Below are 20,701 nucleotides of genomic sequence, written 5' to 3' on the forward strand. Positions count from 1 at the left end.
TTAGACGTAACAGCCATAACGCAGCCTGCAGCAGGAGTGAGGCACCGTGGGCATTTTAATGACCCCGTAATTCAATTAACCGCCTCCGTCAGTCATTGATTTGCGAGAGAAGAAGGAGAAGAAGAAGGAGAAGGAGGAAGGAAGGGGGTTTAAAAAAAAAAAGAAAGAAAGAAAAAAAAAGAAAAAAGAAAAAGCTGCTGAAAGTTGAATTCTGCAAAGTAGAGGCGGCCTGTAATTGCCCAAGACACAGAGATCGGAGGGAAAGAGTGGGTGTGGGTGGGGGTGGGGGTGGTGGGGGGAGGACTGGGCTGAGGTGGCCGTGTATAAATAGTGTAGCTCTCAAATACACAGCCACAACAGCAGGAGTGATCTCACCTCCTCTCCACCCTTTCTATCCCTGTCGCCGCTGTCAGCCTCCGCAGAAAAAGAGCGCAGAGCCGTCAGCAGGAGCGGCAGCAGCAGCGGCAGCAGCAGGAGCGGTGCAAAGAAGAACAACGCCGAGCGACCGCACGGTGGATTTTGTTTCTCACCCTCTAAGAGACGCGGACAAGACGAGGCGAAAAGAGGCAAATCAAAACAACACAACAACCCAAAACAGGACCACTGCCTGAGCGACAGAGAGGCGAGCGGCCATGGAAGAACTTACGGCATTCGTGTCGAAGTCTTTCGATCAGAAGAGCAAGGAGAGCAGCAAAGAGAGCATCACGTACAGGGAAGTTTTGGAGAGCGGCTTGACGCGGGCGCGGGAGCTGGGCAGCCCGGAGACGAACCTGCAGGACATTACGGACACCAACCACTGCCCCGTGCACCTCTACAAGGACCACGTGGAGCTGGAGAAGGAGAAACTGAAGGACTTTAATGTTTCCCGGGCGACTGAGGGTGAGCCTTTTTGTTTTTGTTGTTGTTGTTTTTTTATTTTTTATTTTATTTTTTATCTTAGTTGTTTTTTTCTTGACAAAAAAATGAAGAAGAAGAAGAAGACGAACAAGAAGACGAAGTAAGGGGGAAAGAAGCCGTGTGGTGTCGGCGAAAAACATCTCGACATCCATCCGCTGTTTTTGCATCGGAAGGAATAACATTCAGAATCAAGGGCGTAAAAAAACCCCAAACCAATTTAAATGTGGATTTGAACGAGTTTAGTTGAAGGAAAGTTAAAAACCTTATTCGGAGATTGTTGCACATAGGAGGAGGCGGGCCCTTCGCGTGAGCAGCGCTTTAACTATTTCATGTTTTTCAGACATGATTTTTATTAAAAGAAGAAGAAGAATTTATGACTCCAGTCGTCTGTGTAAGCTGTTCTATAATGCGTTTGAAGTAGTTTAACGTATAAATTACGATTTCAAAATTGAGTCTTTAGTTATAATAATAATAATAATAATAATAATAATAATAATAATAATAATAATAATAATAATAAAGAGAAACAGCATTTTTTTTGCAATAATATGCGATATGTTTATTTTTTTTAATTTCTATTTGCATGCCATATCAATGTTCTCGGTCACATTTTATATGACTGCAATTTAAAAGCTTCAGTTGTAAATTTCATTACGGTGTTGATTTCACGTCCTAATTTTATTGTGTGTATCCATCCGCGCTCTTGAACGCGTCTCATTCCTTTTTTCTGCAGCTCCCAGCCAAGTCACGTATAGTTCGTCATTAGTCGTAAAGTAAAATATCTTCTTTGGCATTTAGAAAAATAAATAAATAAAGGCGACTGCACATGTTAAAATGTCTGTAACAAGTTTACAGGCCTTCTGGAGCTCAGCAGCTAAGACAGTGAGTGACCATTGGTTCCAAACATTTACTTCACAGTTTTAACTTTTTTTTTTCTTTTTTTTTAAGGATTAGCGTCTCTCCTCTGTTATTCTGCGCCTCGTTGCCATCAGAGATGAAGGAAGGGGGGGTTTCACTTAATGAAGCTTTATGTAAATCAATTAGCGTTCAGTCTGAGGAAGGAACAGTTTCACGTAAAGGAACTACAACCTGCAAAAAAAATAAATAAATAAATAAAACTGCCACTGAGCAGATCAGTTATTCAAACAGCTGACATCTGTGCTACCAATAATAGTAGAAGCAGTGACTTCACTGTGAAAGAAGAAAACCTAAACTGGGGCAGCTTTTCAGGGTGGAGGCGTGAATGTCAGAAATACTTTTTGTTTGTTTGTTTGTTTCTAATATTAAAGAAATCTGATTTCACAGAGGTGAGTATTTACTCTTCTTTCTTAATGTAACCCTCTTTTGTAGCTCGCTCTCTTACGACACTTACATGGCCATGTGACTGATTTACACGTCGCTGACATTACACACACTGCCTAATGGAGGCTGGAAATGCAGCCGCAGGCCTCATCCCTCAAGAATCAGGCTGGTTTGTGTGTGTGTTTTTTTTTTTATTGTGCTGCATGGTGTCTAACTATCAGGCACCATAAGGCCTGATGGCCCCCATAGTTTTGACTGGATATGGCACCCAATATTGGGAAAGTCTATGTGGCTTTTAACGCAAACGTGTGTGTGTGTGTGTGTGTGTTTTGTGATAAAACCCACTCAGTTGTCCTCCTTTCTCCGCATCTTTCCCAACAGGAATCTATGAGTGCAAAGAGAAGAAGGACGACGTGAAGTCCGAGGACGAGGACGCGCAGGGCAAACTGAAGCAGCGGCGGAGTCGCACTAACTTTACCCTGGAGCAGCTCAACGAGCTGGAGCGGCTCTTCGACGAGACGCACTACCCGGACGCGTTCATGAGAGAGGAGCTGAGCCAGAGACTGGGACTGTCTGAGGCCAGAGTGCAGGTGAGGACGGGAGTAACCGCAGTTTCTTTTATTTAAGAAAAAATAAATAAATAAATAAATAAATCCTCATGCATGTGAGAGAAAAAAAAAGGGGGCGATTTCCACTGTAGTGGAACTCAACATCATGGCAACTATGGTCAGAAATCGTCCCGACTCGTCAATATATGACGAGTCGGGAGTGAGAATGTGTTGCAACTATTGCTACAAGCTCTGGTTAATTGTGCCATGGAAATCTGTGTGCACTTTAAAGAGAATCGTACGACTGCCACATAGTAACGCATAGAGTTGACTTTAAAAGCAAAACCTGCAGTCAGGTTCTGAATTAATTTGCCATTAAAACGTGGGGGGAAAATGTAGCAATATGTTTGAAAATGAAGGTTTCAATGTTTTTTTTTTCCCTTTATAATTTTGTCAAAACACAATTTTTTGTTTTTGTTTTATTTATTTATTTTCTTTTTACAAAAAATGTTTTGGGCTACTCGTGTTTTTTAAACTTTAAAATAACTCAAATTAATAACAACATGGGCATTAATAATAATAGTAATAATAATAATAATAATGAATTCGAAATGTAAAAAATAAACTCCAAAACAGCACTTTGAGGCTCTCTAATGACGTTATATCTATTTTCTGTTAGCATGTTCTTCTACTTCGTCTCCTTAGTTAGTTTAGAACGTTTTAGCTTTTTAGTCCATGTGTTCAGTTCAAATTTAGCCTAAATAACAAGGGATTAAAGCTAAGCTAATTTCAGCTAAATGTAGACAGCTTGTTTTTTGTTTGTTTTTTTTGTTTGTTTTTTTTAAGAAGATGCGACAATTACATGTAAAATGTGAAAAAAATTTTTAAATCTGTGGCTATGTGCGTGGTTTTTTTTAAGACATTCCCATGTTATCTAATAAACAGCTGTTTATTACTCACACGTCTATTCCAATTAATTGTTATAAACTGATGTCAGAACAAGTGACGACAAAAAAAAAAAAAAAAACAAACAAAAAAACCTATACCATTCCTGTCAGTTATAATACTCCATGCAACCCTTAGGATAAATTCCCATACAGGCAAAAAATAAAATAAACAACTTGGAAATATTTAGACGTGCATTTTTTTTAAGCTTGTGTCCTCTGCGATGGGCTACAATTATTAGAAATATTCATTTATCCTCATAGGTGGTTCATTGGTTGCACTCTGTCATATCAAAGCAGCGTGATTTGCTATGAATGACCCAGGAAGTGAGAAGCTCTACTGAACTCACAGCGGTAGGCCTGCAGAGTGTTGGAGGGAATGGAGAAAGAAAAAATAATGATAATAAAAAAAAAAAAAACCTCCCCAACAATGATTAAAATGAATGAAGAGCCTGAATGGCCGCTTCAAGGGACGCGCTCTTATGTCAACTCGTATCCCTCCTCATTTTCTTTGCAATATCTGCCACCGGCTTTGATGTAGTGTCCCCATAAAAACAGATTAGAAATAACTCGATTGTGGAAGCAACTCTGCTGCTGTTCAGATCTATCTAATCGGATGAATAAGCCCCATCACAGAGCTTTATGAGCGCGGCGACTGCACCACTTTTGGAGCTGAACACTGTCGGACCGCAGTTGACAACGCGATGCGGGGGTGAAACTGCCGTCCCAGCTAATACAGTGTGTTCATTAGAATAATTTACGGCGTTGCATGCGGTTTGCAAAGTCACAGCAGTCTTAGTGTTTGTTTTTTCCCCACCCCTCGCCACTTCAGATCAGGTGGATCGCAAGCGCACAGAATTCGCCCTGGAAAAGTCTCAGAAAGCCCCCCTTTTCTCTTCTTGCTCTGTTTTTATTATTTTTTTTTTTAGTGCACTCTGACATGTTTTTCTACAGTGTCGTGCAGCAAGGGTCGTTGTCTCGGCTGTGAACCTGCGCTCCGAGCAGCTGTCAATGAATCTAATTGAAAGTTATGAGAGCTTGGTGAGGAGCAGGCAGTAATTCGGTTAGGACTAATATCTCTGGGTTTTCTGGCGCGCCGCTAAATTAAATGTCATTATTCACTGTCTCTAATAAAAAATCAAAAGGGAAATGAGATTAGGGTATTTGTGAAGCGCATCATTGAGTGGCCCTTAATGAAGAAATAACTGTCTGAACTAGTGTAGTTCACTTTGCTTAACATACTGGCGCGTAATTGGAATTGATCCGGGGCCCGTCTTAATATTAGCCTTGATTTATCTGAAGGAGGGCTGCTGCGTGGATGCAAAAATCACCTGGGATACTGATAAACACGTCTGTACCGCTGAAGAGCTGATCACACACACACACACACACATACACCCCCACACACCCCAACACACCCCCACACACTCCCTTCCTCTCTCACACAGCACAGTCTAAATAATAATATAATATAATATAATATAATATAATATAATATAATATAATATAATATAATATAATATAATATAATAATTATTTATTTATTTTCATGTATAGCCAGGAAAATATTCCAAGATGTATTTTTAAGGCGACAGAGTTTTTATGTTCAAGCCATTTTTCTTCCCTCCGTCACTAATGGCCCCGTTTATCGACTGTCCCCCCACACCCCCACCCCCTTTTCTCCCCCCGCCCCCCTGTTGCTGCAGCAACACCCATGCATGCACGCGGCTGCGTTGCGCAGCTGGAAACGGGCTGGTGGCGCCCTGACTGTGAGTCGTCATCCTCACCAAGTCTGCCGCCTGCGCGGACCGACCCGCTAATTTCGCATCTGTAAATGATAATCATTGCGGGGGTCGAAGGGGAGGGGAGATAATGTTATTCAACGAGGCAAATTAAGTTGACGGCGATTAACAATGCAGGCCCGCATAGAGCCCGCAGCTTTAAAAGGCAGGCTGGGAGATGGTTGACGACACGTCATCACAGTGATTTATTTGTTTATTTGTATTATTATTCAGTTGTGTGATTGTGGCATCTTAGACTTTTAGTCTTCTTGTCGTTCCTTTGTAATTTTTTTTCATTTAATTAGCTGTTGTCCTAGAAATTTTTTTCAATTCTATATATTTGGTTTTAATTTTATTTTTAGAATTCAGATATCTTTTATGTTTAATGAATGAATGAATCAATCAATGAATCAATCAATCAATCAATCAATCAATCAATCAATCAAGGTAATTTGTGTAGCACATTTCAGCTTCAAGGCAGTTCAAAGGGCTTTATGTCATAAAAACACAAAAATATAAAGTCATTAAAGACGCCACGCAGTCAACAATTGAGAAAACCAGGAAACATTTTACATTAAATGCCATTGTTTACATTTTTCTACATTTTGCTAAGGTATACTGTTATCCCTCCTTTTCTTCTTACTCACATAGATTGTCCTTTAATAGTCTTAATAGCATCAATGTAGCATTTTAAAACTAAATGTTGTGGCTTTTCCTCTTCTTAACAGTTTTAATGCATTATTCTCCTGTTCTTCGCTGCAGGTCTGGTTCCAGAACAGAAGAGCGAAATGTCGAAAACAAGAAAACCAAATGCACAAAGGTAAATGAAATCTCCAACACCTCTCAGCTATTTCAGCCATATTCTCCACGTTATTATTCAATTAAGAATAGTTGTTTTTTTTAAAGTTGCTTGTGATTCAAGATTTTTTTCTTTGTATATATTAATGTGCAAAAATTTGTGACCTCCTCATCTCACATAACAACAACTGTCTGGCTGCCTGACAGACATCTTTCCCTTCTCCCCAGGTGTGATTCTGGGCAGCGGCAGCCACCTGGACGCCTGCAGAGTGGCACCCTATGTCAATATGGGCGCCCTGCGAATGCCCTTCCAACAGGTAGGCCATGCTTTCAAGATTCAAAACATGAATGGCGAATCATTCAGGGAGTGTGTAAGCTGAGGCTGAATTTAATAATAATAATAATAATAATAATAATAATAATAATAATAATAAAAAGAAACACTTCTTTCTTTTAAAAAGACGTTAGGATGGGAATTGTCGTTTGCGTGGTGTTTATGCGCGTTAATATTTGAAAGGAAATTAGGCGAGGCCTGGTTGCTGGTTTAGAGGTATTCAGAAAGCTACATTTTCAAAACCGCAGACATTTTTCCCAACATCCTGTTGTTCAAAGTGCTTTTAATTGGAAAATGCTGGAGCAACCTGGGTCTTCTCCAACTCTGTGAGGTATGGAATAAACAATGTTCCCCCTGCAACACCTGTTGTTGCACACTGCTGGTCAGATGGCTGAAAGAAGCCTCCTATAAAGAGACAAATTTGGCTGTTTGGAAACATTCCCCATTATGAAAAGCACAGTCAGTAGCTAGTGCCATTTGTGTTGCCCTGTAAAGATCAAAACAGCAAAACGGTTTAATACTTTGTCCAGTGAGCCGTTTGAGTCAATCTAAATTAGCAGCGAGTTTATTTTAAATATTCGCCTAATTCTGTGAATAAAAATAGCACAAAATACGTTGCATTATATCTGTAAAAGTAAATAGTAAAACATTTTTTACCATGTTTTAAATAAGATTTTTTGGTGCTATAATTTCCTGTTTTAAAATTTTCCGCTACAGCCATGAAACTGTGGGGTTTTTTTTTACTCAAGGTTATATCATATTGCGAGAATCTCACACCAGCCTTAGAGGAAGTGGAGGCAAAGTAGACCTTCTGCACTTTATATATAAACATGCATATATGCAGCTGCTTCATGCTGAACGGAGAGGCAGCACATCAGAATTTGGTGCACCTTTCACCTCCTTCCATCTCATCTCTTAGGGAGAGAGAGAGAGAAGTAGTGGACACTCATCTGATCAGGCGCTGCCGTGGTCCTGCATCCGAACTGCTGTGTTGTCTGCTTGACCCTCGTGAAAAGCAGCGGCCTAATTAAGCCAACAGTGCGGCAGGCGTGAGCACATAAAAGGGGATGATGAAAGCGGGGGGAATGGAGTGGGCTCTGATGGATATTGGCGTTGAGCTGCGCTGGCAGGGGCGGAGGCTCGGAGGCCTGCATACTGAGAGAGGCGCGCCGCATGAGGCTGAGACCAACTGTGGGCATGCACAGATGCAGCGGATGGCTGGAGGTTCGCAGGGGTGAAGGTCTGAGGTAGATCCTCATTACCTTAGCTCTCCAAAACAAGATTCTCATTGCGTGCTTTGTGTGTCAAATTACAAATGTGCAATGGTGTATTTCACAAAAAGACACACAAAGATTGAAAGTAGAGTTTTTTTTTATATGGTTTCAGTAGGTGTTGCATTTTATTTGGAAGTCTGTGCATGGGCGACATGGACTTAATGTTTCACTTGTGTTGCATGTATGGGAAGTGCAATAAAAGAGATGATAAACAGCATTTAAAAGTTCATTATTTTAGTTAGTGGTATAGTTACAGACTCGTATGCAAACACTACTCTAAAAGTGAAACTTAACTTATGCCAGATGCAGTTAGGCCCCAAAATTATGATTACCCCCTGCCAGATTTTGATATACCAACATTTTTATTCAACCAAGAAATTTGTTTCCTATTGAGAATGAGAGGGAAATCTCTTGAAAGGTACCAAAACAATGAAAAATGAGTATCACTTTTAAAAACAAGTATTTATCTGTTTGTATTTTGATTTTATTAAAATATATATATATATATATATATATATAAATTCTCCTTTGCATGCAGCAGTCAAACACATATTGTAATTGCTACCCACAGTTTTTTATGTGTCATTTGAATGATTTCTCTTTGGTGATGAGCTCAGAGTCTTTGAATTTGGAAATCCTCCTATCCATAACCCTAATTTTTTAGCTATTTACACATACTCCCTATCAGTTTCAAGACACTGACAGTATTGTTACCTTACTTTTAGTCAGGAGAATCATGTCAACCAAATAAAAAGATTGCTTACAATATAAATCTTCCGGAGGTATGAATAATTTTGGGGCTCAACTGCAGCTGCTTAAGCACATTAATTTCACCACTAAAAACACATAATAATTACATCCAGTCATATTTTCAAATTATGTACACAGTCATGGAAATTCAGGGGCCTTAACAATTCTCACTTTTTTCAAACGTCATTAGCGTTTATTATTTTCACAATGAATTTTTTATTTTATTTAATTTTCTTTACCACCGTTTTTTACTGATTGAAATTTCCCATCCCTGCTGCGCAAGTATATTTATTGGGGTGAGTTTTGTTGTCTGCAGCTGCTTTTGTTTGGGATGCCTTCAGCAGGATGCATTTGTGGTTCAGACTCGTTTTCCCTTTCATTTGCCTTTAACGGCAGTAATTTTTTGGTATTTGGCGTGCCAAGTTGAAAGGAAGCAAAGTGAAAAATAAATATTTAGTTCGAGCTAAAAAACTTTCGCCTTTGCGTTGGCTAGTTCCATTTTGGTTGGAGAATAAAGCGTGAAGTACTTTAGTGACTCTCACCCTCTTTTCTTCTCTTTTCTTACTTCTTTCTTTCTTTCTTCTTTCCCTTCTTTCCTTTTTTCTTTCTCTTCCTTCTTTCCTGTTTCTTTTTTTTCCCCTGTGGTGCTTGAAATACACGAGAAATGGCAACAGGGCTCAGCTCTCTCCCTCTGAAGTACGCTGATGCTTAATTTTCACCTACTTCTTATAAAATAATTGCCAAGAATGTGAAAACTGATATCCTATGCTCCTTATGGTTTCTGGTTCATTTCTTTTTTTTTTTTCTGCTTGACTCAGGGATATGTCTGAATAAATATTTATAACTCCAAATGTGCAAATGTCTTTTTAGTGCAAAAGTTGTTTATTTATGCAATCGAATACATAATCAGGGTAACAAGCCCGTGTGTTGCAGAGTTAGAGATCTGTTCTGGGGTTGTGGAAATACTTTGATTCCTGGCGATTAAATTGAATGTGGTGTCTGAGAGCAATGTATGATTCATTAACTTTTAGAATAGCTGACATGAAGAAAGGGCTAAAGTGTCGACAGTGGCCCTCTGCTATTTTCTTAGAAAACATACCGTAAGCAACAGCTTTGAGGGGGAGCTTAATAGCGTCAGACTGTGAAACCTAAATCCTCCGCTCCTCTTTGCACACATGCTGACTAAACTCCCTGTTTCTGCTCCTTCTGCAGGTTCAAGCACAGCTACAGCTGGACGGAGTCACCCACTCCCACCCTCACCTGCACCCTCACCTGGCCGCCCACGCCCCCTACCTGATGTTCCCGCCCCCTCCCTTCGGACTACCAATCGCGTCCCTCGCCGACTCGGCCTCCGCGGCGGCGGCGGTGGCGGCGGCCGCCAAAAGCAACAGCAAGAACTCCAGCATTGCCGACCTGCGACTCAAGGCAAGAAAACACACCGAGGCTCTGGGACTCTGACCCCCACCGGGCTGCCCCTCCGCTCGCCTGATGCCCATAATCGCCTCTCACACAAGACTGGGCCTGTGAAACTGGGCCGTGACACTCACGAGCTAAAACTAAACTAAAACAAAAACACTGAGTGAGAATGAAAGAGAGGAACACATACAGAGAGAGAGAGAGAGAGACAGAGAGAAGGGGAGTGTGTGTGGAAGGTGGGAGGGGAGGGAACAGTGGAGGAAGAAAATAAAGCAGAAGGAGGAGGAGGGAAAATTGTCACAAAACCAGCTGCCAAAACAAACCACTTGTAGAGAACGGTAATTAAATACCAGTGAAATCACCTTTTACTTTTCGCCCAACAGGCAGGACTTCTGCGGGGCCAGTGGCTCAGTCCACTCCAGGCACAGATCACATCCCAAGGACCGTACAAACACATGTGGATGTCTGTCTGAGGGCCAGGCCGGGGAGGGGGGCCCCCCGTCAGACCAGAGGACGTTAGAACAAAGCAAACTGGCAGGGTCGAGAGCAGAGACTCACTGCCGCTGGCTGCCGTCTCTTTTGACATGCAGAGGGGCTGAGCTTTTTTGGGGGGGTTTGGGTAGAGAAGGAGAAAGGGGGGAAGGTGGGGCAGGCCCACACATCACCTCACCAAAGCTTTGGAATGGCTTTCACCTTTCCACCCTGCTCAGTAGTTTAAAGAAGAAAAAAAAAGAAAGAAAAAAAAAAAAAGGCCATATTTTTCTCCAACCACTGTGTCCGCTGCTGCTGCAGAGTGCATGAGCTCTAAATGGACCGGTCCCCCGTCTCCCACCTGACGCAACGTCTCAACAGCTGTTTTTTAACACTGCCATTCAGCAACACCCCACCCCACAACCCCCAACGGTCAAAGTCAAAGGTCTCCATCCCAATCCAACGTCGCTCTTCTCGTGGACTTGTGTTGTGTTAACAAACGCAACAGTTTTCTATATATTATTTTGGTTTTTTATGCTTCGCTTTGGGAGGGGGAAGAGACGTTGTCGTGCGATGCTGGACTTGTGATGGCCGGACTCGGGTTGAATTCCTCCTCACGGTGCGCTCTCTCTCTGTCTTTATTTCCTTCTTGTTGTGTTGTATCTTGGGCAAAAGAAGTGAAGATAGCCTTTGCACTTCAGGTCTTGTACGAGGGTGTTTACAAATGGCACTACAAGCAGATACTACTTTACTAATTAAAGAGGGACGGGAGGGGAGGGTTTTGATATCATCACGACGAACAAAGGGTATAACGGGGATTCCTTTTTGTGTTCTGCTTTTTGTAATTCTGAAAAATATGAAGAAAGCATCAGTCAAACTGAAATGCAATTGTGTGCAGTTTAAGTGCAATACTGTAAATAGCAACAAAAAAAAAAACAACAAAAAAAAAACAAAAGTTAAAACAGCTAGCAGTTAATCCTCGATGACAAAGAAACTTTTTTTTGGTTTTTGGTTGTTTTCCATGCACTGGTGGAAAGCTGATTTTTAATGGCAGTGCGTGTTTTATTTCAATCAAGAAAATTCAATCAGGTGCCATAATCCCACATAATCCACACGTATTCAGACATTTTGTTTCAAGGGGCACATCTGTCTGGGAAGACATGAGCACAGTTTTTGGATGCTGCAGAAACAAAAGGAAAACAAAAACTAACTTATTCTAAATTATGAACAAATCAAATCAGGGTTGCAACTCAAAGCAGGCCCTTGTTTTCAGAGTAATTAGCTTAATTTTGCATGTTTTTTTTGTTGTTGTTGCAAAAATCAATCCTTCCCAGATAATTCAGACTATTTTTAACTGTTTTAAACAAAATATTACAATTAAATTCAAAGATTTTTTTATTTTATTTAGAAAAATAACACTGCAGCACCAAATATGTAGATCATTTTCAGATCTATGTATACCTCCAAACATTTTCTACATTTCCAGACCTCCATTTAGAAATGTTTATCTATGTCTCCATTTTAAATTAAACCTATGGGTGTTTTTATTTTATTTATTATTTTTGTCTGAAAGTTTTATGGAAAGATGAAATAGCTGAACTACAAGTGTACATTTTTACATGGCTTTGCATTTATTTTTGTATTTTTTTTTTAAGTGTTGAATTTGAATTAGGAGGTGTGGCCGTAGTGCATTGTTTGCCAAAAAAAAAAAGAAAAAAAAGAAAAGAAAAAGTGTTAAAAAACAACAAAAAAAAAAAACCCCAACAAACCGGTAATGTAGCGTGTCTGAGTTTACAAAGATTTCAGGGACGGTTGAACTAAAACAATTCTCCATGGGATTCGTTGTACCCATTCAAATGATTTTCATTTCATATGCAAGCATGCCTATACATGAGTCATCGTACAGCTGTTTTTGTTTCCACCCCTTTTTGAGTCACAAAAATATGAATGTACATCTTGTACGAGTAAAATATCAATAAAGCTATAAATATTTGTACTTGAGTTTTGAAATATTTTTTTTTTTACTATTCAGAAATATCTGACTTTGTGGAGAAAAATGCGTTGTAACTTGGAGTGCAGTCAGACCTTTGCTGGCTGTTACCGATTTCCTATCTGCTTACTCTGATTTTTTTTTTTTGATAGATGTATTTGTTTTAAATCCAATAGAGAATGAAGGAATTATAAGATTACTCTTATATACGTATGAAAGCATATGTCCCTATCTTATTTTATTTAATAAAACTTAAAAAAGCACATTGAAATTGATGCTAATGGTCCGTTTCTAGGCTGAATATGGAAGGAGTGTTCAGTTTGTTGGTGTTTTCAATTCATTTAATGAATTAGGTGGGGGAAATCAAATTTTTCAGAATCAAAATGAATCAATGGAAAATTGTCCAATTCTGATCTCCGCTGAATGACTGGTGCGTCTGTAGTTGTGCCTAATGAAACAAGTCCAATATATGAATTAGAAAGACAGCTAACCACACTTTTCAGCAGCAGCCTTTCAGAAACGTTGTGGATTTTTTTTTCTTGTTGCAGTTTCTTTCTGTGTCTCTGTGCCAGCCTGTAGTCGAATCTCAGCAACTGTTGCAATCTGAGGATCGATATCAATGTCAGGCTGACGTTCATGTGGGTTCTGTTTTAGCAGACACTCATTGCATGCACTCTGCAACACATGCCAGCAGAGCAAATTGAGTTGCTGTGAAGTCCAGATGCAACCCGATTTGCTCTGTTTGTCAAGCCGGATGCAGAAAGAAAAGGTGTAGAAAGTACGGCCTTAATGTCATCAGTGAAAGACGGGGTGGCTGCAGTCGGTCAGGGAAGTCTGTGAGCGTGGACGCTAAATAGATGGAATCGCGCATGCATGCTAAAAGAAAACGTTTAATTTTTTTTTTGGTTTTGTTTCTGATGTCAGCAATTTATTTTGAGAAGTTCACGAACTGCAGTAAGTTGAAGCCGGCACGCCCCATCCACTTGTTCTACCTTCACATGCTAAATTCTGCCCATCTATTATAGCTGGACTCTGTTTTTTAAGTGTGTTAACTTCCTCTGGGAGCCTAATTCCAGATGTGTGTGTGTGTGTGTGTGTGTAGAAAGTAATTACTCCCTGTGCTATAGTGGGTTATTGTTTGAAGCCTGTACACAGAATTAGCCCAAATGGCGTCCTGTTGAGTGTGGTACCCCCAACAAGGTCGCTGCGCCTTTAATTTATACATCTGTGCTCATACATCAAGATTGAGTGATATAGCTGCAGACTGATGGCTCTGTATTTACCCGCTGACCCCTCTGGTTGGGGCCTGGTCTGGAAATAACAGCATCCTTTTATGTGTGCTAATAATTAGCACAGCACTCACGGCCATCCATCAGCCGCCAATGAGCCATGTGGCTGCTTTGTCAACATGCTCGAGCACATAAAGCTGTTTATGTTGGCCACAAGTAACAAGTACACAATAATATTTTAACGGAGACGGGGCTGGTGAGGGTGTGTTGGACAGACAGTGTGAGCGTGGGGGCATTTAGTGGCTTCTTGTTCTTACTTTTATTTTTAAATTAAAATGAACTTCTGCTTTATGTTGCCAAATGGATTTTCCTGCAGTACTGGGGCCATGTTAAACTATTTGTACTTCTTGAAATTGTTCGCAGTTTTTAAATTTTTTTTCACATTGCAACAGACTGCAGTGTGTTTCACTGGGATTTTATGTGACAGACCAACACAAGGAATCTGAATGAAAATGGTTTTTATCAGGGCTATGCGCGTTTCATATCAGTGGATATCGATAATTATTGATTTTCTGAAAAATCTGAGATACCGCCCAACTGGTGACGTGACCTTTCCTGTTTAATCCACAGTTTTCACTCCATGCTGTTTTGTTTTAATTTTTAAGCAGTTATGAGGCACGGTGGTGAAACCTTAAAGTGATGATGCGCAAGTTACTCAGTGGGTTGTTCCTAGGTAAGGACTGAGTGAGTTATTTGATGGCAGCAACCTTGTTGAGCTGGTTGAGTGGCTAATACCTTTCCTCTGCGTACATCCCCCAGAATGCTGTGCGGTTGTGGATCAGAGTTCAGTGAATTGATATATTGTCACTTTCCTAAAATAACTGCCTAAGTCATGTTTTACCAAAAGCAATTTTTTTTTTTAACCCAAATTATGTTTTGGCAAAAAAATTACTTGTGTCATTATTTTAGGAAGATATATATATAGATCTACATATATGTATATATAGATCTATATCATATATATATCTATCTATATATATATAGATATATATATCTATATATATATAAGAATATTCTATTAAACATAATGATTATTGATATTGACTATGTGTCTATTGTGATGCATATTGTTATTGATTTATTGTCCACCCCTAGTTCTTAAGATTAAAAATCTGACATGTTTGAAGTGATTCTATCCAAGTCCATTTAATCTGATACCCCTAAATAAAATCCAATGCAACCAATTGCCTTAGAGCCGGGGTGTGAGATTCATTTTAATCAAGCTCACAAATGCTCTCACAAATGTCCGGTGGTAGCAGGATGTATTGATAAAGTTACTTATCAACAGACTGTAAAAATATTAACAGTTTTCTCTGAATTCGATGACAACTTCTTAAAGTTAAATAATAAACATCTTTGTATGTTAATGTCACTTGGCAGTACGCAGAATAAATACTTTGATTTGATTGATGCAGCAACGGTAAATGCACAACTGTTAACTTGAAGGGTCTATTTTACGGCCCTCTAGAGCCTGGAGGGTCACATAAACCTTATGGCAGGTCAGAATTGGCCCCCAAGCCTTGAGTTTGACATGTGAGCTTTAGAGGGTTTCTAAAAGGTAAATCAAATTGACCAATGTATAATTTAATCTTTAGTCTAAATGCTACTGATCTGTGAAGTCATCTGATGCTTGCTAGAGAATATTACAGTGCTACACTGAGAGAGCAAACACAGCTGGTTAATTAGTTCTCAGGGATCACAGCAGAATTCAAAATGGCAGCCCTCCCATCAGTCTCTCTGCTACATCCAGAAGTCCACCTATGTCCACCTAGGTTAACCTTAACTAACCTAGTTAAGCCCCGCCTTCTCAATTTGAATCGGCCAATCTCCTCAACCTTCAAGAATGAGGGGGGAGGGAAAAGAAAACAAACATTCACACAATGTAAACACTAACAATTATTTATCAATAATAAAATAATAGGCAAACATTTTGTGTATGTAAATGAACGAATCATTAGTCATGTTATTTGTTTAATTACTTTCAAGCTTCAACCAGTCAAACTCCAGCTCTTACCACTGCACTTCCTATAACAGAGCTGGGTTTGAGGCGGGCCTCCTCTTTAGCAGGGACACAAGATGGCTGCCACAAACGACGCACCCACAAGGTAACAAACATTTCAACCACACACACACACACACACACGCCCACACCCACAATGTTCATTTACACACTCTAGAACTAAAATAAAGATTTGAGGAAAACTCGTTGCTTCTCAACAACTAGTGAACAAATGGCATCATGAAGAACAAAAAATCACAGCAGGCAGGTCAAATATAAGGCTGTGGGTAGGTTAAAGCAGGGCTAGGTTTCAGAAGAGTACCTCAGTCTTTTTTCATCCCGTGAGCAGTATTCAATTTATTACGCATAAATGGCATCCAGGCTGGACAAACGGAGCATTAATCAGAATAAAAAGCCAAGAGGCCTCTGGTAAGCTGCAGACATCCACAGTTCAGTTGGGAGGATTTATTAGCTGTAAAACTGTTTATCCCTCACTGTACAAAACTGACCTTTATTAAAAAGTGTAAAGACTAAAGCCAACATTAAAAGAGAGCTATAAAGTTTGAAATGGTTATGTAGCAAATTAAGGTGTTTTGGTCAGACGGGACCACAATTAATTATTATTTTTTTTGCCTACAAGTCGTGGCAGAAAGCTAACAATTCACATCACCACAAACACACTATCCCTACTGTGAAACCTGCTGATGGCAAGATCATGCTGGATTAAGTTGCTGGAAAGATGGAGTTGGGAGGAGCTAAATACAGGCCTGGAATGAAACCTTTTCGAACGTGCAACAGACTCAAGACTGGAGCAGAGACTCACCTTCCAGCAGTACAACACTCCCTGAACACACAGCCTGAGCTGAGATGGGAGTTAGGTCAAAGGATATTCGTGTTTTAAAATGGCCCAGTCAAAGTCCAGCCCTACATCCGACTGATAATCTGCAGCAAATCATGAAAACTGCTGCTCAGAGACGCCGCCTATCCAATCTGACTGAGACTGAATGGGGGGAAAAAAATTCAGTTTCTAGATGCGCAAAGCTGTTTAGACAAACCAGAGAAAGGGTCCACTCAGGGGGGTTGAATGCAAATACATGCCGCGCTTTTTCAAATTTCGTAAACACATTGAAAAACATGATAAATTCTACAGCACGTTTTGTTGGTCTATAACTTAAAATGTCAATAAACAGCATTAGAGTTTATGGCTGCCGTGCAACAAAAACGGGGGGAAGTACGATTTCTTCAGCACGGCCATGTAAAGTTAGACAACCATTGATGATTTCATGTTTTGGCATGAAAGAACACATTAATTTCCAGTGCCTGTTTTGATCTCCAAATTATGCTGCTGATCTGATTTTCCTTTTTCTCTCCCCTCCCCGCAATTTTCCTTTCTCTTCTCGATCTGGCTGCTTTGGGAAACGAGCCGCCTGAGCCAGGCTGCGCGAGAGGTCAAGTGCTCAGAGGTCACGTGAAAATAGTTTTTATCACATTTCATTCTCATAATCCTCTTTGAAACGTCAGACACAACTATGATCAGATGGAATGTGGCCCGCCGTAGCCTCGGCGTAAAGCTCCGTCAGGCACCGGCAATTGTGTGAAGTGACAGGCCCGTAACGACGGCGCACATTTAACTGGAAGATGTGAAGTCGGAGATTTTTGTCCTGCTACGTCACAAAAAACACGGACGGCGGCGAGCGTCGCCTCCGCAGCCGAGAGCCTTACGAGTTCTTCGTAAAACAACTTTGCGGTTCTTAAATCCTCCGGGTAAATCCTGCGCTGGCAGCTTCACTTTTAGCTTGAAGTGAAGCCACCCAGAGAAACCTCAGCTGAAAACAATCGAGCCGAAGTGCTGAAGTCACTCCAGTCGGCCGCGGATCAAAGGCCTCCTTTCATCCCAGTTTGTTTGGGCTAGACTCTGGTTTGCTTTGTTGGCTAATGCTCATAAATGTATCTGGAGTCATCAACAGTGCAAAGCTATATTAAAACTAACATTTTAAGTCTGAGTCAACACGGCCTCTCTGCAGTGAAAGTGGAAATCATCAAGAACTTAGAGTTCCAAAATAGAAAAAGGGGGGAAGAAAAAAAAAAGCTTAAACAGTGGGACGTTAGTTCACATACCGTTCAGCTGTTTATGTTACACTCATTAGTCGTTTAATTTCAGTTCAAACATTCGGCCTTTGTTGTTGTAATCCAAGTAGATCATAAAGTAGAAACACAACATTTCTTTCAAACGTCAGCTTGAAATCAAACCCCAATATGTCAGCAGCAACTTTTTGTTCAAGTTTAAACTTTGGAAGGTATTTTGGGTTTTCCTCGACGCTACTGATGATGCTGCTAATGGTAGTTGATGTGTGTCGCAGCCAAGAGTCGCACCTTCGTGGAGACGGGTTCTATGGGAACTGCTGATGCTGCATGTATAAGCGGTCCAAGTACACGTGATGGACGGGTCATAAACTACCCATGCTATTTTGTTTGTCTTATCATGCTAAAAGATAGAAGATTAAATGGCTACTCCCTCATTCGAAGTCAAGGTATTTATCTACATCATCGGATTATTGACAAAGTTGATCAGTAATCGGTTCCAAATGTGCCTCTGTTTAGTTACATGACTCAAACAATATATTTTGAAAAAGTTTGAAATGATCCCTAATGTCTTTATGTTCTGTTTTCAAGGAGCGAGACTTTCTTTCATCATAATATTGATCAGTAGTTCGGCTAATTGTCTGAAGGAGGCTTTTCTTCACTCCAAGAGAAGATGGTTTTCTTTTTATCCGTTTCAGTTCTTGTACTTGAATAGCTTGAGGAATTTCTTTTTGATGTTAACTCTTTTGGTGTTAAAAATGAGTCAATTTGCTTCCATTTTTATAATCAGACATTGACATTTAGTCCCAAATGAAGCTATTTCATGACTACAAAAACCACCATTTTGCACAAAAATGCATAACTATTAAACTTGAGCTTATTTTCCCAAATATGTCAGATTGGTCCGATGGTTATGAAGCAATATCCCAAGTTTTGGACTTTTTACAGAGCATCAAGGGGAGAAGCAACCAAGATACCCATGGTAGCTCTGGAGGAGCTGCAGAGATCCACAGCTCTGGTGCAAATGTGACCGTTGTGGAAGTGTCACAAGCAGAAAGTTACTGAAAGACAACAATAAGAATTTCTGATTAATGTTTGCCACAAAATAATATGCAGTCATATTGCAATGATCTCTGGGAAAGTGGTTATGTGTTTTGCTTTATTTTGGTATTTCATAGGTTTTTATCCTCAGGTTCCTTGTTCTGTCGGCCATTTCTCCCATTTCCTTGCCTTCCCTCACTGCCGCACCCTGTTGCTAATCCATGACCTGATCCTTGTTCAGTAATAAACTCACAGCTTTAATATCTCTCAGTTGATCAGGTCTTTCTGATATTCCCACCATCCTGGTTCCTCTTGTGCTGTGTTATTTTGGATTCCCACCAGACTTTAGTTTTTAAATGTCCTTTTTTTAAATTCAAATTGTTTATTTTCATAAATTTTTTAATTTTTTTTGCTTAAAGCTAATGAAAACGTGACATTTAAGATGATATTACATCAGACCATTAGTTAAAAACATTTTCATACATGTGGACTTATTGAAAAGTTTAATATCAGCTTCAAGGTTTCATTTTCAAAAAGTGCTATTCTGTCTATATCCTAGTTTTAAATGAAGCAGAACGTTTTCATGATAAAACCTCAAATTAAAGTCTGAAAAAAATGATTGGCGTGTGTCAAGTGACATTTCCCTTAAAATAAATTCCTCTGTCTTAAAGAAAATAAATACACAATCCACCACCGTTTTATTTTCCCACTTTTTATTTAATTTTTTTTAAACAGTGCGGATATGGTATAAATAAACATTGAGGCCAGGGTTTGAATTGTAATTCCATTTGAAACGTCGTTTATTGATGTGCTCACTAACAAACACTTCAGCTGAGATGTTTAAAAAAAAAAAAAAAATCTGTTTCTTTAAAACGTCAAATCTCGTTGCGGGAGTCGTCTTCAAAGCTATTTGTAATTACACAACTTCAAAATAGCATTTAGACAACAAATTCACCCTGAGAAGATCATCGCTGCATATTAATGTGATCAATAATCACAACCAGACGGGAGTTTGATTTCCAACCGGGCTGCTTGAATCACGAGCTGCGTTTTCCTGAAGGAAACCCACTTCAGTCCCGCCACAGAGCGAGCGCAGTCAATACTGTTCAGCTTGTGGGCACAAACAGTTCAGGTCATGTTCATATTGGCAAAACCTAATCTAAACAGGAAAGCAAATCTGATTACGAGGAGAAACTCAAGCATACGTCAAAAGAAAAGATCGTAAAGCGTCCCCGCGGTAAATTCCAGGATGATGATTGATTGGCTTCAGCTCAGATTGGCAGCAGGTCTTCAACCCACATTCGTCATAGCAGAGCATTCTCATGTGGTACATTTAACGGACAGGGAGCAAACATGTCTACTGCTATTTATGATTATTAATGAATCACCTTCACTTTACAACATTTGAAATCACACTGGCAGATATTCCCATTAACAGTACAATAAACAATAAATTCATATCTTTTCAGATACTCACTTAGGCAAACTGATTTCTCAGTCTGGACAGAAGGACAGCAAAAAGTAAGGAGAATTGTTTTACTTTCTGGCTAAAAAGTTGCGTGACTTCAATTCTTAAAACTGTGTCATCTACCTGGACCTTTACTAAAATCAAAACATTTTCTCCAAATTAATGATAAATGAAGGGAAACAAGTCAAAAAGGGGTGAACAGGACATGTTATTCATCTAAATTTATACGTTTGTTTGGTGTACAGTAAGCATGCTATACATGGTTTAACTTGAAAATGAAAGTCCACCTGCTGCCTGGAAAATGCAGTTTAAGTCAA

At 39.9% G+C, this 20,701-nt stretch overlaps 1 protein-coding gene across 2 annotated transcripts; it reads left to right on the forward strand.

Moving 5' to 3' along the window:
* The first annotated feature begins 280 nt into the window (after positions 1-280).
* On the forward strand, positions 281-12,511 carry shox (shox homeobox). 2 transcript variants are annotated; one of them, XM_032568595.1, is made up of 6 exons: positions 281-879; positions 2,581-2,789; positions 6,235-6,292; positions 6,478-6,587; positions 9,841-10,053; positions 10,428-12,511. In XM_032568595.1, exons 1-6 carry the CDS (start codon positions 633-635, stop codon positions 10,515-10,517), a joined length of 927 nt encoding a protein of 308 aa, XP_032424486.1. In that variant the 5' UTR covers positions 281-632; the 3' UTR covers positions 10,518-12,511. The 2 variants fall into 2 exon arrangements, with proteins under 2 accessions (XP_032424486.1, XP_032424488.1); XM_032568597.1 differs by having other exon boundaries at positions 283-879; positions 6,499-6,587; positions 9,841-12,511.
* Positions 12,512-20,701: the final 8,190 nt, after the last annotated feature.

Source organism: Xiphophorus hellerii, chromosome 7 (genome assembly GCF_003331165.1).
Source record: "Xiphophorus hellerii strain 12219 chromosome 7, Xiphophorus_hellerii-4.1, whole genome shotgun sequence".
Classification (NCBI taxonomy): Eukaryota; Metazoa; Chordata; class Actinopteri; order Cyprinodontiformes; family Poeciliidae; genus Xiphophorus; species Xiphophorus hellerii.

What these genes read in the sequence shown, in the direction of transcription:
- shox (XM_032568595.1), top strand. Translation starts at nt 633, where the DNA reads ATGGAAGAACTTACGGCATTCGTGTCGAAGTCTTTCGATCAGAAGAGC. An exon ending in TGTTTCCCGGGCGACTGAGG is followed by an intron (nt 880 to 2,580) that starts GTGAGCCTTTTT and finishes CTTTCCCAACAG; the next exon opens with GAATCTATGAGTGCAAAGAG. An exon ending in TTGCCGACCTGCGACTCAAG is followed by an intron (nt 10,054 to 10,427) that starts GCAAGAAAACAC and finishes TTCGCCCAACAG; the next exon opens with GCAGGACTTCTGCGGGGCCA.